At 71.4% G+C, this 21,694-nt stretch overlaps 1 protein-coding gene across 16 annotated transcripts in view; it reads left to right on the top strand.

Annotated features, from left to right (window-relative positions):
* The window catches only part of PLEC (plectin), a 123,657-nt gene that overhangs the window by 46,668 nt on the left and 55,295 nt on the right, over nucleotides 1-21,694 (top strand). For 8 of the 16 annotated variants that reach the window (XM_045004896.1, XM_045004904.1, XM_045004908.1 and 5 more), the window contains exon 2: nucleotides 8,485-8,546. In XM_045004896.1, coding sequence (XP_044860831.1) covers nucleotides 8,485-8,546 — 62 coding nt within the window. Of the gene's footprint in view, nucleotides 1-5,057; nucleotides 5,159-8,484; nucleotides 8,547-20,850; nucleotides 20,866-21,694 lie in introns of those variants that run through there. The other 8 variants (XM_045004895.1, XM_045004900.1, XM_045004906.1 and 5 more) reach the window with 3 other exon arrangements.

Raw genomic sequence — 21,694 nt, forward strand, 5'->3', positions numbered from 1 at the left:
TGCCCTTGCCCCCTGGCAGCCCCTGCCCCCCCGCGGCCTCAGAGCCCCGGCCTTGCCCCCAGCGGCCCCTGCCCCCCCCCCCCGCAGCCTCAGATCCCTGCCCTTGCCTCCCCAGCAGCCCCTGCCCCCCCGCGGCCTCAGATCCCCGCCCCTGCCCCCCCCCCATGGCCTCAGATCCCTGCCCTTGCCCCCCCGGCAGCCCCTGCCCCCTTCCTGTGGCCTCAGATCCCCGCCCTAGCCCCCCAGCGGCCCACGTCCCCCCCCCGTGGCCGCAGATCCCCTCCTTGCCCCCCCGGTGGTCCTTGCGGTGCGTGGCCCTGCCACTCTTTGCTGGCACTAGACTGGCTGGTTCTCCTGCACGGGAGGCCCTGGCAGCCTGCGGGGGGAGGGCCCTGCAGAGCCTGCCACGTGGTGCCCTTGCCCCCAGCAGGGGGAGCATGGGGGGGTGACACCCGCAGTGCCCCCAACCCCTGGGGCCCTGCCCCCACAGCGGGCGAGGGGGTCTCAGCCCAGGAAGCTGGGGTGGGGTCAGTACCCAAGGCCTGGAGGAAGTTTCTGTGCCCGAGGCTGATGGGAAGGATCTGCCATCCCGGCACAGCTGCCCGCCACCACTGGTGGCCCCCTGCGTGGAGTGGGGAGGGGCAGGTGGAGCAGAGGGGATGTCCCAGCCCCACGAGCAGGGGGTGTCCTGCCCTGAGCCCCTTGCTGTCTCTTTGACACTGCCTCTGCCCAGCCGCAAAGGCCAGTGGGCCAGTGCCTGCCCCCTCCCAGCCTGCGGCCACCCCACATGCACAGACTCCCTGCCAGCAGCCCCTCCGTGCCAGGGCACAGGTCAGGCTGCAGTGTGGGCTGGGGGGGAAGGGGTGGTAGTGGGCATATGGAACAGGAGCTATGGAGTGCAGGGGTGTTGCTGGTGTAATGGGGTGGGGTTGGCACTGCCTGTAGCACACTGGGAGGGCTGTCTGGCTGTCATGGAGGTGTCTGGTCTGCAGGGCTCTCCGGCTGTACCGGGGACTGACTGGTCTGCAGGCCTCTGTGGCTGTAGCAAGAGGTGTCCAGCTGTAGCGGGGGGTTCTTGCTGTAGTGGGGGTGACTGGTCTGTAGTTCTCTCTGGCTGTAGCAGGGGGTGTCTGGACACAGGGGAGTGATTGGTTTGTGGGTCTCTCAGGCTGTAGCAGGGGCTGGTTGGCTGTAGCATGGGGTGTCTGGTCTGCAGGGCCCCCTGGCTGTAGCGGGGGGGGTGACTGGTCTTAAGGGCTCTGCAGCTGTAACAAGGGGTGTCTGGCTGTAGTGGGGTGACAGGTCTGCAGACCTCTGTGGCTGTAGCAAGGGGTGTCTAGCTGTAGCAGGGACTGTCTGCGTGTAGGAAGGGTGACTGGTCTGCAGGTCTCTCTGGCTGTAGCAGGGACTGTCTGGGTGTAGCAAGGGTGACTGGTCTGCAGGTCTCTCTGGCTGTAGCAGGGGGTGACTAGTCTGCAGGGCTCTGTGACTGGAGCAAGGGGTGTCCGGCTGTAGCAGGGCTTTGGGGGCCTGTGACTGGGCTGCAGGGGGGTGGCTGCCGGGGCAGGCGCTGGGTAGACATGGAAGCAGTAGGCTCAGACCCCAGCCCTATGTCGGTGCCCGGCTCTGGGTGGTTCTCAGCCTGGACTCTGCCCTCGGGGCCGGGGGCCGGGGCAGCTTGCCAGCTGCAGGGCGAGTTCTCCCCAGGCTCTGGGCGCAGAGCTGGGCCTTGCTGTGTGATTCCCGTGGGATCCAGCAGGGGGTACCCCGTGTCTTCCCGCTCCCGCCTCGCGGCCCTGTCCAGGGTTTGCAGGGACCTGGCCAGCTCCTGCCATGGGGCAGAGACCTCCTCGTGGCAGGACCCTCTGTGCCAGGCGCTGTACAGACACGGGCTGAGCACCCCAGCTCCCCCGTCTGGGTCGAGCTGCGCCCGGCCTGGCACACAGAGGTGTCTGAGGTCCAAGGGGGACAGCGAGGGTGTTTTGTGGATGTGTCTGGTGGGCGCTTTCCTGGCATGAGGGGCAGCCGGGAGAACCCGAAGGGGCTTGTTGGAAGGTGTGAGACGTGGGCGACGGGGGTTGGCCTTGTGGGCAGGGGCGCCAGCGCGGGAGAGGCGACGGGCAGGACCTGACACTGAGACCGGCTGTCTGATGTGCCAGTGGAGGCTGCAGAGGGTCACGGGCAGCGTGGGGGCTGGGAGACTCGAATGGGCCAGAGCCGAGATTGTGATTCGGCCAGCTGGAGTCTGTGAATCCAGCCTGGGGGTTCCGCGGGGGTGTGTGTGTGTGTGTGTGTGTGCTGGAGTCGGGGGTGAGGGGTGTGGGGGGTGAGGGGTGTGTGTGTGCTGGAGTCGGGGGTGTGGGGGGTGCGTGTGTGCTGGAGTCGGGGGTGAGGGGTGTGGTGGGGTGAGGGGTGTGTGTGTGCTGGAGTCGGGGGTGTGGGGGGTGCGTGTGTGCTGGAGTCGGGGGTGAGGGGTGTGGTGGGGTGTGGGGTGCGTGCGCCGAGATTGTGATTCGGCCAGCTGGAGTCTGTGAATCCAGCCTGGGGGCTCGCTGTGTGTGTGTGTGTGTGTGTGTGTGTGTGTTGGAGTCAGGGGTGAGGGGTGAGGGGTGTGGGGGGTGAGGGGTGCGTGTGTGCTGGAGTCGGGGGTGAGGGGTGTAGGGGGTGAGGTGTGTGTGTGTGTGCTGGAGTCGGGAGGAGGGGGGCTCTGACAGTGATCAGCTGATCCCTCCTGGTCTTAGACTTTGTAACCCACTTAGGCTCCTGGCCCCAGGCTAGCGGGTGGGCGGCTGAGAACCCCCCCCAGCTAGCAGCGTGCCCCACCCCCACAGCGCCCCCTGCTGGGAGCCCCCCATCCCCTGCTGGGAGCCCCCCACAGCCAGCACCCTGCCCCACCCCCCCAGTGCCCCCTGTTGGGAACCCCCGCAGCCAGTGCCCTGCCCTGTCCCCCCAGCATCCCCTGCTGGGAACCCCCCCAGCCAGTGCCCTGCCCTGCCCCCCCCAGCACCCCCTGCTGGGAACCCCCCCCAGCCCGCGCCCTGCCCTGCCCCCCAGCGCCCCCTGCTGGGAACCCCCCCCAGTGCACTGCCCTGCCCCCCAGTGCCCCCTGCTGGGAGCTCCCCCCAGCCAGCACCCTGCCCCACCCCCCCAGTGCCCCCTGTTGGGAACCCCCGCAGCCAGTGCCCTGCCCCCACAGTGCCCCCTGCTGGGAACTCCCCCAGCCAGTGCCCTGCCCCCAGCGCCCCCTGCTGGGAACCCCCCCAGCCAGTGCCCTGCCCTGCCCCCCCCAGCACCCCCTGCTGGGACCCCCCCCCCAGCCCGTGCCCGGCCCCCCAGCGCCCCCTGCTGGGAAGAATGTGAGTGAGGGCCCAGCTATGTGACGTGCGTTGGCGTCAGCCGGGCCCTGGCAGCTCATTGCTCCATATGTGTCAGTGGCTGGAAAATACTTGTGGTTTAGAAACCGTTGTAGGGCACATTCCTCCCCGCGCTGGCCCTGGCCCCGGCCCAGCTCTGCTCCTTGGAAACGGAGGGGGCGGCGGCTGGGGCGAGCCCGGGCTGGGAAGCGAGGGGGGGCGGCTGGAGCCAGCACCTCCACCGTTCCCTGCCCTTGGCCCCGTCGCCGCCTCGCCCGGGCTGCTGGGAGCCGGCTCTGCTCCCTGCTTGGCCCAGGGCAGCCCCGGCCCCATGCATGGCCCCGCCAAGGGCTGTGGGGGGGTTCGCCCCCCGGCCCTAGCCTGGAGCTGGGGCAGTGCTCTGGCAGCGGCAGGGCCAGGCGGCTGTGATTTCCGAGTGGGTCACGGCCAGAGAGCAAACTGGGTGGGGAGGCCCTGTCACCCCTGGCCTGGCCCCCGCGGGGGGCTGCCCGCCGAGCTGGGGGCTGGCTCTGCCTCTGTGCCCCGGGCAGCCTGGGCTGGGCCAGCGTGCTGGAGACCTGGCCGTCCCCGGTGCACTCAGCCCAGCCGGGGGCGGGGGGCGGGGGGGCTGTTCTGGGCAGTTGGCTGCGCTGGGGGGCCGGGGGCGTGTGGGACATGGCTCGTGCCCCCAGGCGGACCCTAGGCTGAGCTCAGCCAGCTGCCTGTGCCCGTGGGGCTGGGAGAGCTCCCTGCTGGGAGCAGGGCGTGTCCCTCAGGCTGCATGAGTCACAGTGCAGCCATGTGCTGCACCCCCCCCCCCCCCGGCGCCCTGGGGGCACGTGTAAGGTCCATGCTGCACCCAGGAGCCAGCTTCCTGCACCCTGGGGCGCGGCGGTTGGGGTTACCCTCTGCAGCCCCTCCCCCGCGCCGGGCACATGGCTGGGGGAGGGGCGCTGGCCCTCTTCCCCCCCCCTCCGGCCGACTCCAGAGCTCTCTGCTGCTGGCCCTGCCACGGGGGCACCGTGGGGCTCATGGGGTCTCTCTGACCCTTGTCCCCCCAGTCCTGGCTGAGGTGGGCTGGAGCTGAGGGGGAGGGGCACAGGGCGGGGAGGTGTATTCTCCTGTGCCCACCACCCAAGGGCTGTGGGGCACTGGGGGGGGTGGCTGCTGGGCCATGACAGCGGGAGATCCCTGGGCCTGGGGCAGCTCTCAGCTGTCCCGTCAGGGGCCCCGATCCTCTCCTGGGGGATAGTCCAGCCTGGCCCACCTGCTCCCAGGTGCAGCCCTCTGACCCGCGCCCTCCCTGGGCTGCGGCAGGGCAGCCCCCGGGTGTGGGGCTCCCTGGGTGTGGGGCTCCCCGGGCGTGGGGCTCCCCGGGCAGGCTGGCTGTGGCCAGGAAAGGGTTACAAGCAGGAGGCTGGTGGCTGTGGGCTTGGAGGTTTCCTGGCTCTGGCAGGCAGGGATGTGCCCCGGCTCTGGGCGGGGAGCCCCAGCCCCAGCCCCCGCCCCCCCCCAGGCCAGCCGCTCTCGGGGGGAGGAGTCTGGGTAGCGAGGGGCAGGCCTGGTTCCCGGGGGCAGAGGAGCTGGAGCCGGGGTGGGGAGAGCTGCTCGGCGCTGCTCTCCGGTCCCTGGCCAGGCTGCTGTGGCTGGGCTGCGGGTGCCGCCCGCGGGCAGGGCAGGGCAGGGCGGGGATCGCGGGAGAGTGCCAGGGACCATGTCCAGGCAGCGGCTGCAGAGCCCGGAGCTGGAGGGCCCCGAGGAGAACCTCTACCTGGCCGTGCTGAGGGCCACCGAGGGCAAGAAAGGTACCAAGCCACTGCCCAGCCTGCCCCCCATCCTGGGCTTTCTGCAGAGGGGGCTGAACGCTGGGGGGGTGGGGAAATGGGGGGCTGTGCCTGCGGGATGGGGGGATGTGATGTACCTGGGGGGTGGGGGACTTGGGGGGCTGTGCCTGGGGGACATGGGGTGTGATGTACCTGGGGGGTGGGGGACTTGGGGGGCTGTGCCTGCGGGATGGGGGGATGTGGTGTACCTAGGGGGTGGGGGACTTGGGGAGCTGTGCCTGGGGGACATGGGGTGTGATGTACCTGGGGGGTGGGGGGACTTGGGGGGCTGTGCCTGCGGGATGGGGGGATGTGGTGTACCTAGGGGGTGGGGGACTTGGGGAGCTGTGCCTGGGGGACATGGGGTGTGATGTACCTGGGGGGTGGGGGACTTGGGGGGCTGTGCCTGCGGGATGGGGGAATGTGATGTACCTGCGGGTGGGGGACTTGGGGAGCTGTGCCTGGGGGACATGGGGTGTGATGTACCTGGGGGGTGGGGGACTTGGGGGGCTGTGCCTGCGGGATGGGGGAATGTGATGTACCTGGGGGTGGGGGACTTGGGGGGCTGTGCCTGGGGGACATGGGGTGTGATGTACCTGGGGGGTGGGGGACTTGGGGGGCTGTGCCTGCAGGATCGGGGGATGTGGTGTACCTGGGGGGTGGGGGACTTGGGGGGCTGTGCCTGGGGGGCATGGGGGAATGTGATGTACCTGGGGGTGAGGAAATGGGGGGCTGTGCCTGCAGGATCGGGGGATGTGGTGTACCTGGGGGGTGGGGGACTTGGGGGGCTGTGCCTGCGGGATGGGGGAATGTGATGTACCTGGGGGTGAGGAAATGGGGGGCTGTGCCTGCAGGATCGGGGGATGTGGTGTACCTGGGGGGTGGGGGACTTGGGGGGCTGTGCCTGGGGGGCATGGGGGGTGTGATGTACCTGGGGGATAGGGGGCTGTACCTGGGGGTGTGGGGGATTGCTTGTGCTGGGGAGTTGGGGGCTCTGTCCTCGGGCTGTGCATGGGGGTGGGGGGCAGCCGTCGAGCGGCTGTGTGGAGACCATGCTGGCTGGGGGGCTGCTCTGTGCGTGGCGTGTTTGTGGGGGGCTGTGACCCTCCTTGTGGTGCCAGTCCCTGTGCTCTGTGGGTGGGGGGAGTCCTGTGCCCTGGCACCCTGGTTGCTGTGAGCTCTGCCCTGCACACCGCCAGGGGTACGTGCCCACCCATGGGGCATTCCATGCTGGGGGGTGACCCCCCTGGCAACTGCAGCCCCCAGGTCGCTCTGAGCGCCCCCCCAGGGGCCCTGGCTGTCCAGCCATAGCTATGGGGGCCCAGGCCTCTGCCCTGGTTGGGGGGAGGGGAGGGGTGGGGGCTCCTGCCAGCTCTGCCTCCTGCTCCCAGCCCCATCCCCGAGCCCCGCCATGGCCCCCCCCCCCGGTGGGTGTAGTGCCCCAGTCAGTGGCTGGCGGGCGCTGGGAACGCTGCCTGCCTGCGGGAGTGGCACTTCCTGCCCCGCCCAGGCTGCGTGGGGAGCAGCCGTGCCCCCGCTGGAATGAGGTGGGGGGAGGGGGGGGGCTAGGAGAAGCGTCCCAGGGGCTCGATTGCCACCGTGCTCCTGTCTTGGGGGTGGTGCCCAGCTGGAGCTGAGCCCCAGGGCTGTCCCTGTCCCTCCCCCTCCTCCTCGCATCTGGGTTCCCCCTCCTGCCGCCCCTTGTCTGCTGGGAGCCGCCCTGCCCCTGGCTGCCCCTCGGTGCAGCCCCCGCCCCTGGGGTCCCACGGGGGAAGTCGGCCCTGCCCCCGGAGGCCCCCCCCGCTGGGCGCCCGTCTGGCCCTGGGCGGCTGGGAGCTGCACAGACAGATCTCCACGCTCTCCTGGCCAGACACGACAGGACACGTGAAACCCACAGGACCCCGCGGGGCAGCGAGCCTCTTGGGGCTGAGGGCGGGCGATTCAGGCTTGGAGGAGGGGGTGGGTTCTGGGGAGGGGAGTGTGGCCATTTACACCTGGGACAAGGGGGGACGTTATCCTGGGCTAACTGCTGTTGGGGGGCGTTCCCAGCCTCCTCTCCCCCTCTCAGGACCCACAGCGCGCCTGGCCCCGCTGGGCTGTAACCTGCTCGCTGGGGGTGTCACGCAGGGGCCTAGGGGAGACTCCTCCCTGTCCCGGGCAGGTCAGCGCTCCCCCGCCCCTCACGGGCCCAGGCGGCTGGTGTGGGGCTGGGATTGGAACCCAGGCGTCCTAGCCCTGAGCCCCCCAGAGGCCAGTGCAGAGCTGGGCGGAGCCTGTCGCCTCCAGGGCCATGTGCTGGGGGGGATGGGGCTGAGCTGCCCCTTGGGGAGGGGTCGGGGTTCCCTCAGGGCTCTGGAGGGGTTCAGCACGAGGGACGGTGGGGCTGGAGCCCCAGCTCCAGAAACACTGGGGGGGGGTTGGAGTGGCCCCTCTGCTCCCTGCCTGCCGTGGGGCTGGGCCTTGCTCCTGCAGCCCTCAGAGATGAGGGTGTCTGTGGGGTGAGAGATGGGCCCCCTGACTGAGGCAGGGAGCGGAGGGCACCTGGGCATTGCCTGGCACTGCCTGCCCATGGCCTGGCGTTCCCAGCCCTGCGGTGCACCGGAGCAGCACGGCCCGTCCTGCTGGAAACGGGTCCCAGCCCCCAAGTCTGCTGTGGGGCCCACCCCAGTGTCTGCAGGCCGGCAGGGCGGGGCGCCTGGGCTGTTCTCCGGGAGGCCCTGGCTCGCTGAGCGTGCAGACAGCTGCTCCCTGCGGTGTCCCAGCGCCCGACTCCCCATGGCTCTCCTGGCAGTGACTGAGACCCCCCCCGTCCGGTGCCTGCGCCCCTCGGCTCGCCTTCCCCTTGCTGCCGTTGGGTCCCTGCTGAGGCCTGTTGCTGGCGCCCTTGGGAGGGGCTCTCGGCTCTGCCCTGGGCCCCTAGAATGTGTGGGGCTCCTGCCGTGGGGTGAGTGCTGGGGGGCTCTGGAGCGGGCCCCTGGGTCGCTGCGCTTGGAGGGCTGACCCGGCTGCTGTGACCCAAGTGGGAGTGGGAGCTCCCATTGGCTCCTCGTGCCCGGGGCTGGGCATAGGGCACAGCGGGCGTGGCCCATGAGTCACTGCAACCATTTCCTTCCCATTGGCACCGATGAGTCAGGCCCCTTCCTGCCTGTGCTGAGCTCTGGGAGCCTGCGGGGTCTTGCTCATCCCTCTTCTGAGCTCTGGCCCTGCTGGCTGGGGGGGGAGGGGCTGCCCCGGCTCTTCCACTCCGGACTCCATAAGCCCCCTGTGCCCCCCCCACGCACTAACCCCCGTGGTCTCCTCTGTTGCAGATGAGCGAGATCGGGTCCAGAAGAAAACCTTCACCAAATGGGTCAACAAGCACCTCATCAAGGTAAGGGTGCCCCCCCGGGGCCAGGGCCAGGGGGTGGGGCCTCCCTGTGGAGGGCAGGGCAGCAGGGGTGAGCCCAGGGCAGGGCAGGTCCCTCACTTTTAATAGGCAGTGCCTAGTTAGCCTGTGGAACTCACTGCTGCAGGATGGGTGGTGTGAACAACTGACAGTGGGCGGCTCTGACTGGGGTGGGGGGCCAGCAAAGTGCCGGCGTGGGGGAGGGTCACTGCATTGCTTTCAGGCCCAGCAGCCCAGTGGCAATTCACCCCCCAGTCCCTGGAGCTGGAACTCTCCCGATGAGGGGCCCAGTTATGGAAGGGCCAGAACTCCCCAATCCCTTTCCCAGGGGTGGCTCTCAGGAGGGGAGGGGACCCGAGCCCCTGGGGGGCCCTAGCCTCCTTCGGCTGGTGACTACCTGGGTGTCCCGTGTCCGACCACTCCTGTCTGGCTGTGAGGTGCAGTCCTCCATCCTGCCACGCTCCCTGCTGGGCCCCCCTTTGTGGCTGCCCTGGCCCAGCCTCAGCTCTGCCCTGGATGGAGAGGGGCACAGGGAGGGCATCCCACACCTCCCCTGGGGCTGGAGGACCAGGCTCCGCCGTGTGGGAGCCACAGAGTGCGACCGGGGGGCGCTGTCTGTGCTGGGTGGGAGCACCGGGACACCTGGGTTCCCTAGATCACGTCTGCAGCCCGTTCCCAGCTGGAGCCGCGGCCCCCAGCCCCGCCTGGAACTCGCAGGCTGTGGTGCGCAGGAACGCAGACTGTGTGGCACGGGGCCGGCTGGGGCCGCCCGGCCCTGCCCAGCACTGCTTGGGAACACCCTGGCAGGAGCACGGGGAGCAGTCCCTGCCCGCAGCGAGGGGAGGCAAGGGCCAGCCGTGCCAAAGTATGTGAGGGTGGTGCCTGGGAGGACCATCCACATCCGGCACCTGGCTCCGCTCTCCTCCTGGTGTGGGCCGCAGCCGGAGGGCTTGGGCAGGGGGGAGACGGGGTCCCTGGCAGGGGGCAGTCAGGAGACAAGCACTGGGCACCTGATCATTGGCAAGCTGGTGTGCTCTGACCAGGCAGGGGCTGAAGGGGGCGGCTGTCAGAGCCAGGCAGGAGGCAGTTCAGGAGGGCCAAGGAGTCTTCTGGCCCGGAAGGAGCCGCTCTGCCCCATGCCCGCAGGCAGCCCAGGGCCCGGCAGAGCTGGCTGGCTGCCTCTCCTCCCACGGGCCATGCTGAGCGCACAGCGGCCTGCGGCCCGGCTCTGAATGGACGATTGTGCTCCGGCCCCGTGGAGAAGGGAATGTTCCGGGTGGCGTTGATGAAGCAGGATTTCAGAGTTGTGCCGCCAGCGTCCTGCTGTCCCCCCCGCCCCCCCGCCGCAGCCAGGCGCTTGCGAAAACTGGGCTCTTCTCTGTCTTCTGCTGTGGAAAGTGGGCTCTGGCCCCCCAGCAATTCAGCCAGGCCCTTCCGATGGGGCTGGGGAAGACGGGAAGTGCCTGGCAGGATCCGCCTGGGCCCTGCCTCCTGCCCGACGGGGCTGGCACCAGAGGGAGGGGCAGGAACCCTGCAGCAGGGAGGGACTGCAGCCCTTTCTGTTCTCATGAGTCACATCACTGTCTGCGCTGCCCTGGAGCTTGCTGAGCTCTTGGCCTCGCTGGCATCTTGTAGCAGGGAGTTCCCCAGGTTGCTGCAGTGCATAAAGGGGGATGCGCTTCCCCCAAGAAGGGCCCATTGCTCCAGCGAGGCGAAGGCTGTCATGGAGGGCACTTCTTAGGGCCTCCCTGCCTGTGCTGCCTCCCCCGCTACGAGTGGTGCCGTTGGTCACCTCGGCCCACGGAGTTCCCCCGTCTCTCTCCTCCCTCGGCAGGTTTGTGCCTGCGTGTGCCGGGCTCTCAGGGCTGTTTCACCCCCATCCGGAGGCGCTGCCACAGCTGCGCATGTAACTGCTAATGCCCAGCCTGGCCGAGCGCGGGGACACAGACACAGCCCCGCGTCTAACCCAGCGCCCGGCCCAGCGCAGGGACACAGACACAGCCCCGCGTCTAACCCAGCGCCCGGCCCGGCCCAGCGCAGCGCAGGGACACAGACACAGCCCCGCGTCTAACCCAGCGCCCGGCCCAGCGCGGGGACACAGACACAGCCCCACGTCTAACCCAGCGCCCGGCCCGGCCCAGCGCAGGGACACAGACACAGCCCCACGTCTAACCCAGCGCCCGGCCCGGCCCAGCGCAGCGCAGGGACACAGACACAGCCCCGCGTCTAACCCAGCGCCCGGCCCGGCCCAGCGCAGGGACACAGACACAGCTCCACGTCTAACCCAGCGCCCGGCCCGGCCCAGCGCAGCGCAGGGACACCGACACAGCCCCGCGTCTAACCCAGCGCCCGGCCCAGCGCAGGGACACAGACACAGCCCCGCGTCTAACCCAGCGCCCGGCCCGGCCCAGCGCGGGGACACAGACACAGCCCCGCGTCTAACCCAGCGCCCAGCCCGGCCCAGCGCAGGGACACAGACACAGCCCCGCGTCTAACCCAGCGCCCAGCCCGGCCCAGCGCAGGGACACAGACACAGCCCCGCGTCTAACCCAGCGCCCGGCCCGGCCCAGCGCAGGGACACAGACACAGCCCCGCGTCTAACCCAGCGCCCGGCCCGGCCCAGCGCAGGGACACAGACACAGCCCCGCGTCTAACCCAGCGCCCGGCCCGGCCCAGCGCAGGGACACAGACACAGCCCCGCGTCTAACCCAGCGCCCGGCCCGGCCCAGCCCAGGGACACAGACACAGCCCCGCGTCTAAACCAGCGCCCGGCCCGGCCCAGCCCAGGGACACAGACACAGCCCCGCGTCTAACCCAGCGCCCGGCCCGGCGCAGCGCAGGGACACAGACACAGCCCCGCGTCTAACCCAGCGCCCGGCCCGGCCCAGCGCAGGGACACAGACACAGCCCCACGTCTAACCCAGCGCCCGGCCCGGCCCAGCGCAGGGACACAGACACAGCCCCGCGTCTAACCCAGCGCCCGGCCCAGCGCAGGGACACAGACACAGCCCCGCGTCTAACCCAGCGCCCGGCCCAGCGCAGGGACACAGACACAGCCCCACGTCTAACCCAGCGCCCGGCCCGGCCCAGCCCAGCGCAGGGACACAGACACAGCCCCGCGTCTAACCCAGCGCCCGGCCCGGCCCGGCCCGGCCCAGCGCAGGGACACAGACACAGCCCCGCGTCTAACCCAGCGCCCGGCCCGGCCCAGCGCAGGGACACAGACACAGCCCCGCGTCTAACCCAGCGCCCGGCCCAGTGCAGGGACACAGACACAGCCCCGCGTCTAACCCAGCGCCCGGCCTGGCCCAGCGCAGGGACACAGACACAGCCCCGCGTCTAACCCAGCGCCCGGCCCGGCCCAGCGCGGGGACACAGACACAGCCCCGCGTCTAACCCAGCGCCCGGCCCGGCCCAGCGCAGGGACACAGACACAGCCCCGCGTCTAACCCAGCGCCCGGCCCGGCCCAGCGCAGGGACACAGACACAGCCCCGCGTCTAACCCAGCGCCCGGCCCAGCGCAGGGACACAGACACAGCCCCACGTCTAACCCAGCGCCCGGCCCGGCCCAGCGCAGCGCAGGGACACAGACACAGCCCCGCGTCTAACCCAGCGCCCGGCCCAGCGCAGGGACACAGACACAGCCCCGCGTCTAACCCAGCGCCCGGCCCGGCCCAGCGCAGGGACACAGACACAGCCCTGCGTCTAACCCAGCGCCCGGCCCAGCCCAGCGCAGGGACACAGACACAGCCCCGCGTCTAACCCAGCGCCCAGCCCAGCCCAGCGCAGGGACACAGACACAGCCCCGCGTCTAACCCAGCGCCCGGCCCAGCGCAGGGACACAGACACAGCCCCGCGTCTAACCCAGCGCCCGGCCCAGCGCAGCGCAGGGACACAGACACAGCCCCGCGTCTAACCCAGCGCCCGGCCCGGCCCAGCGCAGGGACACAGACACAGCCCCGCGTCTAACCCAGCGCCCGGCCCGGCCCAGCGCAGGGACACAGACACAGCCCCGCGTCTAACCCAGCGCCCGGCCCGGCCCAGCGCAGGGACACAGACACAGCCCCGCGTCTAACCCAGCGCCCGGCCCGGCCCAGCGCAGGGACACAGACACAGCCCCGCGTCTAACCCAGCGCCCGGCCCGGCCCAGCGCAGGGACACAGACACAGCCCCGCGTCTAACCCAGCGCCCGGCCCGGCCCAGCCCAGGGACACAGACACAGCCCCGCGTCTAACCCAGCGCCCGGCCCGGCCCAGCCCAGGGACACAGACACAGCCCCGCGTCTAACCCAGCGCCCGGCCCAGCGCAGCGCAGGGACACAGACACAGCCCCGCGTCTAACCCAGCGCCCGGCCCGGCCCAGCGCAGGGACACAGACACAGCCCCACGTCTAACCCAGCGCCCGGCCCGGCCCAGCGCAGGGACACAGACACAGCCCCGCGTCTAACCCAGCGCCCGGCCCGGCCCAGCGCGGGGACACAGACACGGCCCAGCGCGGGGACACAGACACAGCCCCGCGTCTAACCCAGCGCCCGGCCCAGCGCAGGGACACAGACACAGCCCCGCGTCTAACCCAGCGCCCGGCCCAGCGCAGGGACACAGACACAGCCCCACGTCTAACCCAGCGCCCGGCCCGGCCCAGCCCAGCGCAGGGACACAGACACAGCCCCGCGTCTAACCCAGCGCCCGGCCCGGCCCGGCCCAGCGCAGGGACACAGACACAGCCCCGCGTCTAACCCAGCGCCCGGCCCGGCCCAGCGCAGGGACACAGACACAGCCCCGCGTCTAACCCAGCGCCCGGCCCAGTGCAGGGACACAGACACAGCCCCGCGTCTAACCCAGCGCCCGGCCTGGCCCAGCGCAGGGACACAGACACAGCCCCGCGTCTAACCCAGCGCCCGGCCCGGCCCAGCGCGGGGACACAGACACAGCCCCGCGTCTAACCCAGCGCCCGGCCCGGCCCAGCGCAGGGACACAGACACAGCCCCACGTCTAACCCAGCGCCCGGCCCAGCGCAGGGACACAGACACAGCCCCGTGTCTAACCCAGCGCCCGGCCCAGCGCAGGGACACAGACACAGCCCCGCGTCTAACCCAGCGCCCGGCCCAGCCCGGCCCAGCGCGGGGACACAGACACAGCCCCGCGTCTAACCCAGCGCCCGGCCCAGCCCGGCCCAGCGCAGGGACACAGACACAGCCCCGCGTCTAACCCAGCGCCCGGCCCAGCCCAGCGCGGGGACACAGACACAGCCCCGCGTCTAACCCAGTGCCCGGCCCGGCCCAGCACGGGGACACAGACACAGCCCCGCGTCTAACCCAGCGCCCGGCCCGGCCCAGCGCGGGGACACAGACACAGCCCCGCGTCTAACCCAGCGCCCGGCCCGGCCCAGCGCAGGGACACAGACACAGCCCCGCGTCTAACCCAGCGCCCGGCCCGGCCCAGCGCAGGGACACAGACACAGCCCCGTGTCTAACCCAGCGCCCGGCCCAGCGCAGGGACACAGACACAGCCCCGTGTCTAACCCAGCGCCCGGCCCAGCGCAGGGACACAGACACAGCCCCGCGTCTAACCCAGCGCCCGGCCCAGCGCAGGGACACAGACACAGCCCCGTGTCTAACCCAGCGCCCGGCCCGGCCCAGCGCAGGGACACAGACACAGCCCCGCGTCTAACCCAGCGCCCGGCCCGGCCCAGCCCAGCGCAGGGACACAGACACAGCCCCACGTCTAACCCAGCGTCCGGCCCGGCCCAGCGCGGGGACACAGACACAGCCCCGCGTCTAACCCAGCGCCCGGCCCGGCCCAGCGCGGGGCACAGACACAGCCCCGCGTCTAACCCAGCGCCCGGCCCGGCCCAGCGCAGGGACACAGACACAGCCCCGCGTCTAACCCAGCGCCCGGCCCGGCCCAGCGCGGGGACACAGACACAGCCCTGCGTCTAACCCAGCACCTGGGCCGGCCCAGCGCAGGGACACAGACACAGCCCCGCGTCTAACCCAGCGCCCGGCCCAGTGCAGGGACACAGACACAGCCCCACGTCTAACCCAGCGCCCGGCCCGGCCCAGCGCAGGGACACAGACACAGCCCCGCGTCTAACCCAGCGTCCGTCCCGGCCCAGCGCAGGGACACAGACACAGCCCCGCGTCTAACCCAGCGCCCGGCCCGGCCCAGCGCAGGGACACAGACACAGCCCCGCGTCTAACCCAGCGCCCGGCCCGGCCCAGCCCAGGGACACAGACACAGCCCCGCGTCTAACCCAGCGCCCGGCCCAGCGCAGGGACACAGACACAGCCCCGCGTCTAACCCAGCGCCCGGCCCGGCCCAGCGCAGGGACACAGACACAGCCCCGCGTCTAACCCAGCGCCCGGCCCGGCCCGGCCCAGCGCAGGGACACAGACACAGCCCCGCGTCTAACCCAGCGCCCGGCCCGGCCCAGCGCAGGGAGACAGACACAGCCCCGCGTCTAACCCAGCGCCCGGCCCAGCGCAGGGACACAGACACAGCCCCGCGTCTAACCCAGCGCCCGGCCCAGCGCAGGGACACAGACACAGCCCCGCGTCTAACCCAGCGCCCGGCCCGGCCCAGCGCAGGGACACAGACACAGCCCCGTGTCTAACCCAGCGCCCGGCCCGGCCCAGCGCAGGGACACAGACACAGCCCCGCGTCTAACCCAGCGCCCGGCCCGGCCCAGCGCGGGGACACAGACACAGCCCCGCGTCTAACCCAGCGCCCGGCCCAGCGCAGGGACACAGACACAGCCCCGTGTCTAACCCAGCGCCCGGCCCAGCGCAGGGACACAGACACAGCCCCACGTCTAACCCAGCGCCCGGCCCGGCCCAGCCCAGCGCAGGGACACAGACACAGCCCCGCGTCTAACCCAGCGCCCGGCCCGGCCCGGCCCGGCCCAGCGCAGGGACACAGACACAGCCCCGCGTCTAACCCAGCGCCCGGCCCGGCCCAGCGCAGGGACACAGACACAGCCCCGCGTCTAACCCAGCGCCCGGCCCAGTGCAGGGACACAGACACAGCCCCGCGTCTAACCCAGCGCCCGGCCTGGCCCAGCGCAGGGACACAGACACAGCCCCGCGTCTAACCCAGCGCCCGGCCCGGCCCAGCGCGGGGACACAGACACAGCCCCGCGTCTAACCCAGCGCCCGGCCCGGCCCAGCGCAGGGACACAGACACAGCCCCACGTCTAACCCAGCGCCCGGCCCAGCGCAGGGACACAGACACAGCCCCGCGTCTAACCCAGCGCCCGGCCCAGCGCAGGGACACAGACACAGCCCCGCGACTAACCCAGCGCCCGGCCCAGCGCAGCGCAGGGACACAGACACAGCCCCGCGTCTAACCCAGCGCCCGGCCCAGCGCAGGGACACAGACACAGCCCCGCGTCTAACCCAGCGCCCGGCCCGGCCCAGCGCAGGGACACAGACACAGCCCCGCGTCTAACCCAGCGCCCGGCCCAGCGCAGGGACACAGACACAGCCCCGCGTCTAACCCAGCGCCCGGCCCGGCCCAGCGCAGGGACACAGACACAGCCCCGCGTCTAACCCAGCGCCCGGCCCAGCGCAGGGAGACAGACACAGCCCCGCGTCTAACCCAGCGCCCGACCCGGCCCAGCGCGGGGACACAGACACAGCCCCGCGTCTAACCCAGCGCCCGGCCCGGCCCAGCGCAGGGAGACAGACACAGCCCCACGTCTAACCCAGCGCCCGGCCCAGCGCGGGGACACAGACACAGCCCCGCGTCTAACCCAGCGCCCGGCCCGGCCCAGCGCTGGGAGACAGACACAGCCCCGCGTCTAACCCAGCGCCCGGCCCAGCGCAGGGACACAGACACAGCCCCGCGTCTAACCCAGCGCCCGGCCCAGCGCAGGGACACAGACACAGCCCCGCGACTAACCCAGCGCCCGGCCCGGCCCAGCGCGGGGCACAGACACAGCCCCGCGTCTAACCCAGCGTCCGGCCCGGCCCAGCGCAGGGACACAGACACAGCCCCACGTCTAACCCAGCGCCCGGCCCGGCCCAGCGCGGGGACACAGACACAGCCCCGCGTCTAACCCAGCGCCCGGCCCGGCCCAGCGCAGGGACACAGACACAGCCCCGCGTCTAACCCAGCGCCCGGCCCAGTGCAGGGACACAGACACAGCCCCGCGTCTAACCCAGCGCCCGGCCTGGCCCAGCGCAGGGACACAGACACAGCCCCGCGTCTAACCCAGCGCCCGGCCCGGCCCAGCGCGGGGACACAGACACAGCCCCGCGTCTAACCCAGCGCCCGGCCCGGCCCAGCGCAGGGACACAGACACAGCCCCACGTCTAACCCAGCGCCCGGCCCAGCGCAGGGACACAGACACAGCCCCGTGTCTAACCCAGCGCCCGGCCCAGCGCAGGGACACAGACACAGCCCCGCGTCTAACCCAGCGCCCGGCCCAGCCCGGCCCAGCGCGGGGACACAGACACAGCCCCGCGTCTAACCCAGCGCCCGGCCCGGCCCGGCCCAGCGCAGGGACACAGACACAGCCCCGCGTCTAACCCAGTGCCCGGCCCGGCCCAGCACGGGGACACAGACACAGCCCCGCGTCTAACCCAGCGCCCGGCCCAGCCCGGCCCAGCGCAGGGACACAGACACAGCCCCGCGTCTAACCCAGCGCCCGGCCCAGCCCAGCGCGGGGACACAGACACAGCCCCGCGTCTAACCCAGTGCCCGGCCCGGCCCAGCACGGGGACACAGACACAGCCCCGCGTCTAACCCAGCGCCCGGCCCGGCCCAGCGCGGGGACACAGACACAGCCCCGCGTCTAACCCAGCGCCCGGCCCGGCCCAGCGCAGGGACACAGACACAGCCCCGTGTCTAACCCAGCGCCCGGCCCGGCCCAGCGCAGGGACACAGACACAGCCCCGTGTCTAACCCAGCGCCCGGCCCGGCCCAGCGCAGGGACACAGACACAGCCCCGCGTCTAACCCAGCGCCCGGCCCGGCCCCGCCCAGCGCAGGGACACAGACACAGCCCCTCGTCTAACCCAGTGCCCGGCCCAGCCCAGCACAGGGACACAGACACAGCCCCACGTCTAACCCAGCACCTGGGCCGGCCCAGCGCAGGGACACAGACACAGCCCCGCGTCTAACCCAGCGCCGGCCCAGCGCAGGGACACAGACACAGCCCCACGTCTAACCCAGCGCCCGGCCCGGCCCAGCGCAGGGACACAGACACAGCCCCGCGTCTAACCCAGCGACCGACCCGGCCCAGCGCAGGGACACAGACACAGCCCCGCGTCTAACCCAGCGCCCGGCCCGGCCCAGCGCAGGGACACAGACACTGCCCCGCGTCTAACCCAGCGCCCGGCCCGGCCCAGCGCAGGGACACAGACACAGCCCCGCGTCTAACCCAGAGCCCGGCCCAGCGCAGGGACACAGACACAGCCCCGCGTCTAACCCAGCGCCCGGCCCAGCGCAGGGACACAGACACAGCCCCGTGTCTAACCCAGTGCCCGGCCCGGCCCAGCACGGGGACACAGACACAGCCCCGCGTCTAACCCAGCGCCCGGCCCGGCCCAGCGCGGGGACACAGACACAGCCCCGCGTCTAACCCAGCGCCCGGCCCGGCCCAGCGCAGGGACACAGACACAGCCCCGTGTCTAACCCAGCGCCCGGCCCGGCCCAGCGCAGGGACACAGACACAGCCCCGTGTCTAACCCAGCGCCCGGCCCGGCCCAGCGCAGGGACACAGACACAGCCCCGCGTCTAACCCAGCGCCCGGCCCGGCCCAGCCCAGCGCAGGGACACAGACACATCCCCACGACTAACCCAGTGCCCGGCCCAGCCCAGCACAGGGACACAGACACAGCCCCACGTCTAACCCAGCACCTGGGCCGGCCCAGCGCAGGGACACAGACACAGCCCCGCGTCTAACCCAGCGCCCGGCCCAGCGCAGGGACACAGACACAGCCCCACGTCTAACCCAGCGCCCGGCCCGGCCCAGCGCAGGGACACAGACACAGCCCCGCGTCTAACCCAGCGTCCGACCCGGCCCAGCGCAGGGACACAGACACAGCCCCGCGTCTAACCCAGCGCCCGGCCCGGCCCAGCGCAGGGACACAGACACAGCCCCGCGTCTAACCCAGCGCCCGGCCCGGCCCAGCGCAGGGACACAGACACAGCCCCGCGTCTAACCCAGAGCCCGGCCCAGCGCAGGGACACAGACACAGCACCGCGTCTAACCCAGCGCCCGGCCCAGCGCAGGGACACAGACACAGCCCCGAGTCTAACCCAGCGCCCGGCCCAGCGCAGGGACACAGACACAGCCCCGCGTCTAACCCAGCGCCCGGCCCAGCGCAGGGACACAGACACAGCCCCGCGTCTAACCCAGCGCCCGGCCCGGCCCAGCGCGGGGACACAGACACAGCCCCGCGTCTAACTCAGCGCCCGGCCCAGCCCGGCCCAGCGCAGCGCAGGGACACAGACACAGCCCCGCGTCTAACCCAGCGCCCGGCCCAGCGCAGGGACACAGACACAGCCCCGCGTCTAACCCAGCGCCCGGCCTGGCCCAGCGCAGGGACACAGACACAGCCCCGCGTCTAACCCAGCGTCCGGCCCGGCCCAGCGCAGGGACACAGACACAGCCCCGCGTCTAACCCAGCGCCCGGCCCGGCCCAGCGCAGGGACACAGACACAGCCCCGTGTCTAACCCAGCGCCCGGCCCGGCCCAGCGCGGGGACACAGACACAGCCCCGCGTCTAACCCAGCGTCCGGCCCGGCCCAGCGCGGGGCACAGACACAGCCCCACGTCTAACCCAGCGCCCGGCCTGGCTGAGCGCGGGGACACAGACACAGCCCCACGTCTAACCCAGCGCCCGGCCCGGCCCAGCGCAGGGAGACAGACACAGCCCCACGTCTAACCCAGCGCCCGGCCCGGCCCAGCGCGGGGACACAGACACAGCCCCACGTCTAACCCAGCGCCCGGCCTGGCTGAGCGCGGGGACACAGACACAGCCCCACGTCTAACCCAGCGCCCGGCCCGGCCCAGCGCAGGGAGACAGACACAGCCCCACGTCTAACCCAGCGCCTGGCCCGGCCCAGCGCGGGGACACAGACACAGCCCCACGTCTAACCCAGCGCCCGGCCCAGCGCAGGGACACAGACACAGCCCCGCGTCTAACCCAGCGCCCGGCCCGGCCCAGCGCGGGGACACAGACACAGCCCCGCGTCTAACCCAGCGCCCGGCCCGGCCCAGCGCAGGGACACAGACACAGCCCCGCGTCTAACCCAGCGCCTGGCCCGGCCCAGCGCAGGGACACAGACACAGCCCCGCGTCTAACCCAGCGCCCGGCCCAGCGCAGGGACACAGACACAGCCCCGTGTCTAACCCAGCGCCTAGCCCGGCCCAGCGCAGGGACACAGACACAGCCCCGCGTCTAACGCAGCGCCCGGCCCAGCCCAGCGCAGGGACACGGTCCCATATCTAACCAGTAACGTCCGGCCCAGCTGAGCATGGGGACATGGTCCCGGCCTCGCATGTAACCGGTAACGCCCGGCTGAGCGCAGGGACATGCCGCCTCTCGGCACCAGCCTTTGCTCTGGCACCACGAGCCAGGCCCGGCTCCAGAGAGCAGCACACGCTGGAGCCCGCCCGCCCTGCCCTCACACGCGTGTCTGGCCACGCACATGCTCATGTGCCTGCCTGCCCCGGCCCCGTGCCAGGCCTGTTATCCCTGCCCCCGCGCTCGGTGCATTCAGCTCCCGGGGGCAGGGCCTGCCCTGACTGGGGAGCATCCGGCCCACCCCAAACTCGTGCAGCCAGCCAGCCCTGGCGCCCGTGGCCGGGACACTGGGCTAACTGCACAGGGCGGCCCATGGGGGGCAGCGCATGGGGCCAGGCGGGCGATGGCCGGGCTGGCTGCACTGCAGGCTCTGGGGCTGGGTGGATGGGAGCTCGCGGGCCTGACCCCTGCTCTGTGCAGCTCTGCAGTTCCGCCGTGGCGGGAGGGGGTCTCTCTGCTTTGGCTGGGCTCCCCGTGGCTGGCTCTACCCAGGGTGTGAGTGCTGGGCCGGGCTCTCCCTGTGGACTGCACCTGGCCAAGCCGAGGGGCTCCCGGGCCACTGCCCGGAGTGGAGTGTCTGGGGGGGGCCCAGGATCCCTGCTGCGCTCGCGGCCCCGGGGCGTGGGCAGCAGGCTGGGCGGGGGCTGGGGCCCGAGCAGCCCCCCGCTGTGCCTGGGAAGCTGAACACCGGGTCTGCGCCGCCTCTCTGCTCCTAACGCCCCTCTCTCTCTCTCCCCGCCCTCCCCTCCTGCGGCAGCACTGGCGAGCAGAGGTAGGTGGCATCCCGTCCTGTGCACGGTGTGACCAACGGCATCGCGCATGGCTCCTGTCTGCCCTCGCTGCTCTCCAGGCAGGGCCATGGGCTCGGGGCTGTGGGGGCGGAGGCCATGGGCTGGCAGGGCTCAGGGGCAGCGCGGGGCAGCGCCCGGAGCCAGGCACAGGCACCAGAGCTCCTGGGCTCTGGCCCCAGCCTGGCCCTGCGAGCATCAGTGTAGCGGGGAAGGCAGCGAGCCCAGCCCCCAGAGCGGGTCAGGCTCTGAAACCACCAGCCTCTGGCAGTGCAAACGCTGCCTGCCAGGCCCGCAGACCCCGCTAGCTCCATACCGGTTAGCGACCCCCGAGTGCCCAGCCCCCGCACCCTCGCAGAATGCCCAGGCCCGCTGGCCCCAAGGACCAGAACACACCCGCTGTGAGCGACGCCTGGCTGGGGACCCAGCACAGTGAGTTGATCAGGAAAGACCAGGCATCCAGGATACTGAAAACAAATGGTCGATGCAAAACCAAATGGCAGCAAAAAGAACAGGCGTCCTTGTGGCACCTTGGAGACTAACTCATTTATTGGAGCATGAGCTTTCATGGGCTACAGCCCACTTCATGGGATGCATGGAGTGGAAAATACAGTTGGAAGAGATTATATCTATATATACACACACACAGAGAACATGAAACAATGGGTGTTACATACACACGCTAACGAGAGTGATCAGTGGAGGTGAGCAATTACTAGCAGGAGAGAACAAAACTTTTGTAGTGGTAATGAAAATGGCCCATTTGCAGCAGTGAGGAACAGCGTGTGTGTGTGTGGGTGGGGGGGGAATGGT

The sequence above is a fragment of the Mauremys mutica genome, chromosome 2 (genome assembly GCF_020497125.1).
Source record: "Mauremys mutica isolate MM-2020 ecotype Southern chromosome 2, ASM2049712v1, whole genome shotgun sequence".
In the NCBI taxonomy this organism is placed as follows: Eukaryota; Metazoa; Chordata; order Testudines; family Geoemydidae; genus Mauremys; species Mauremys mutica.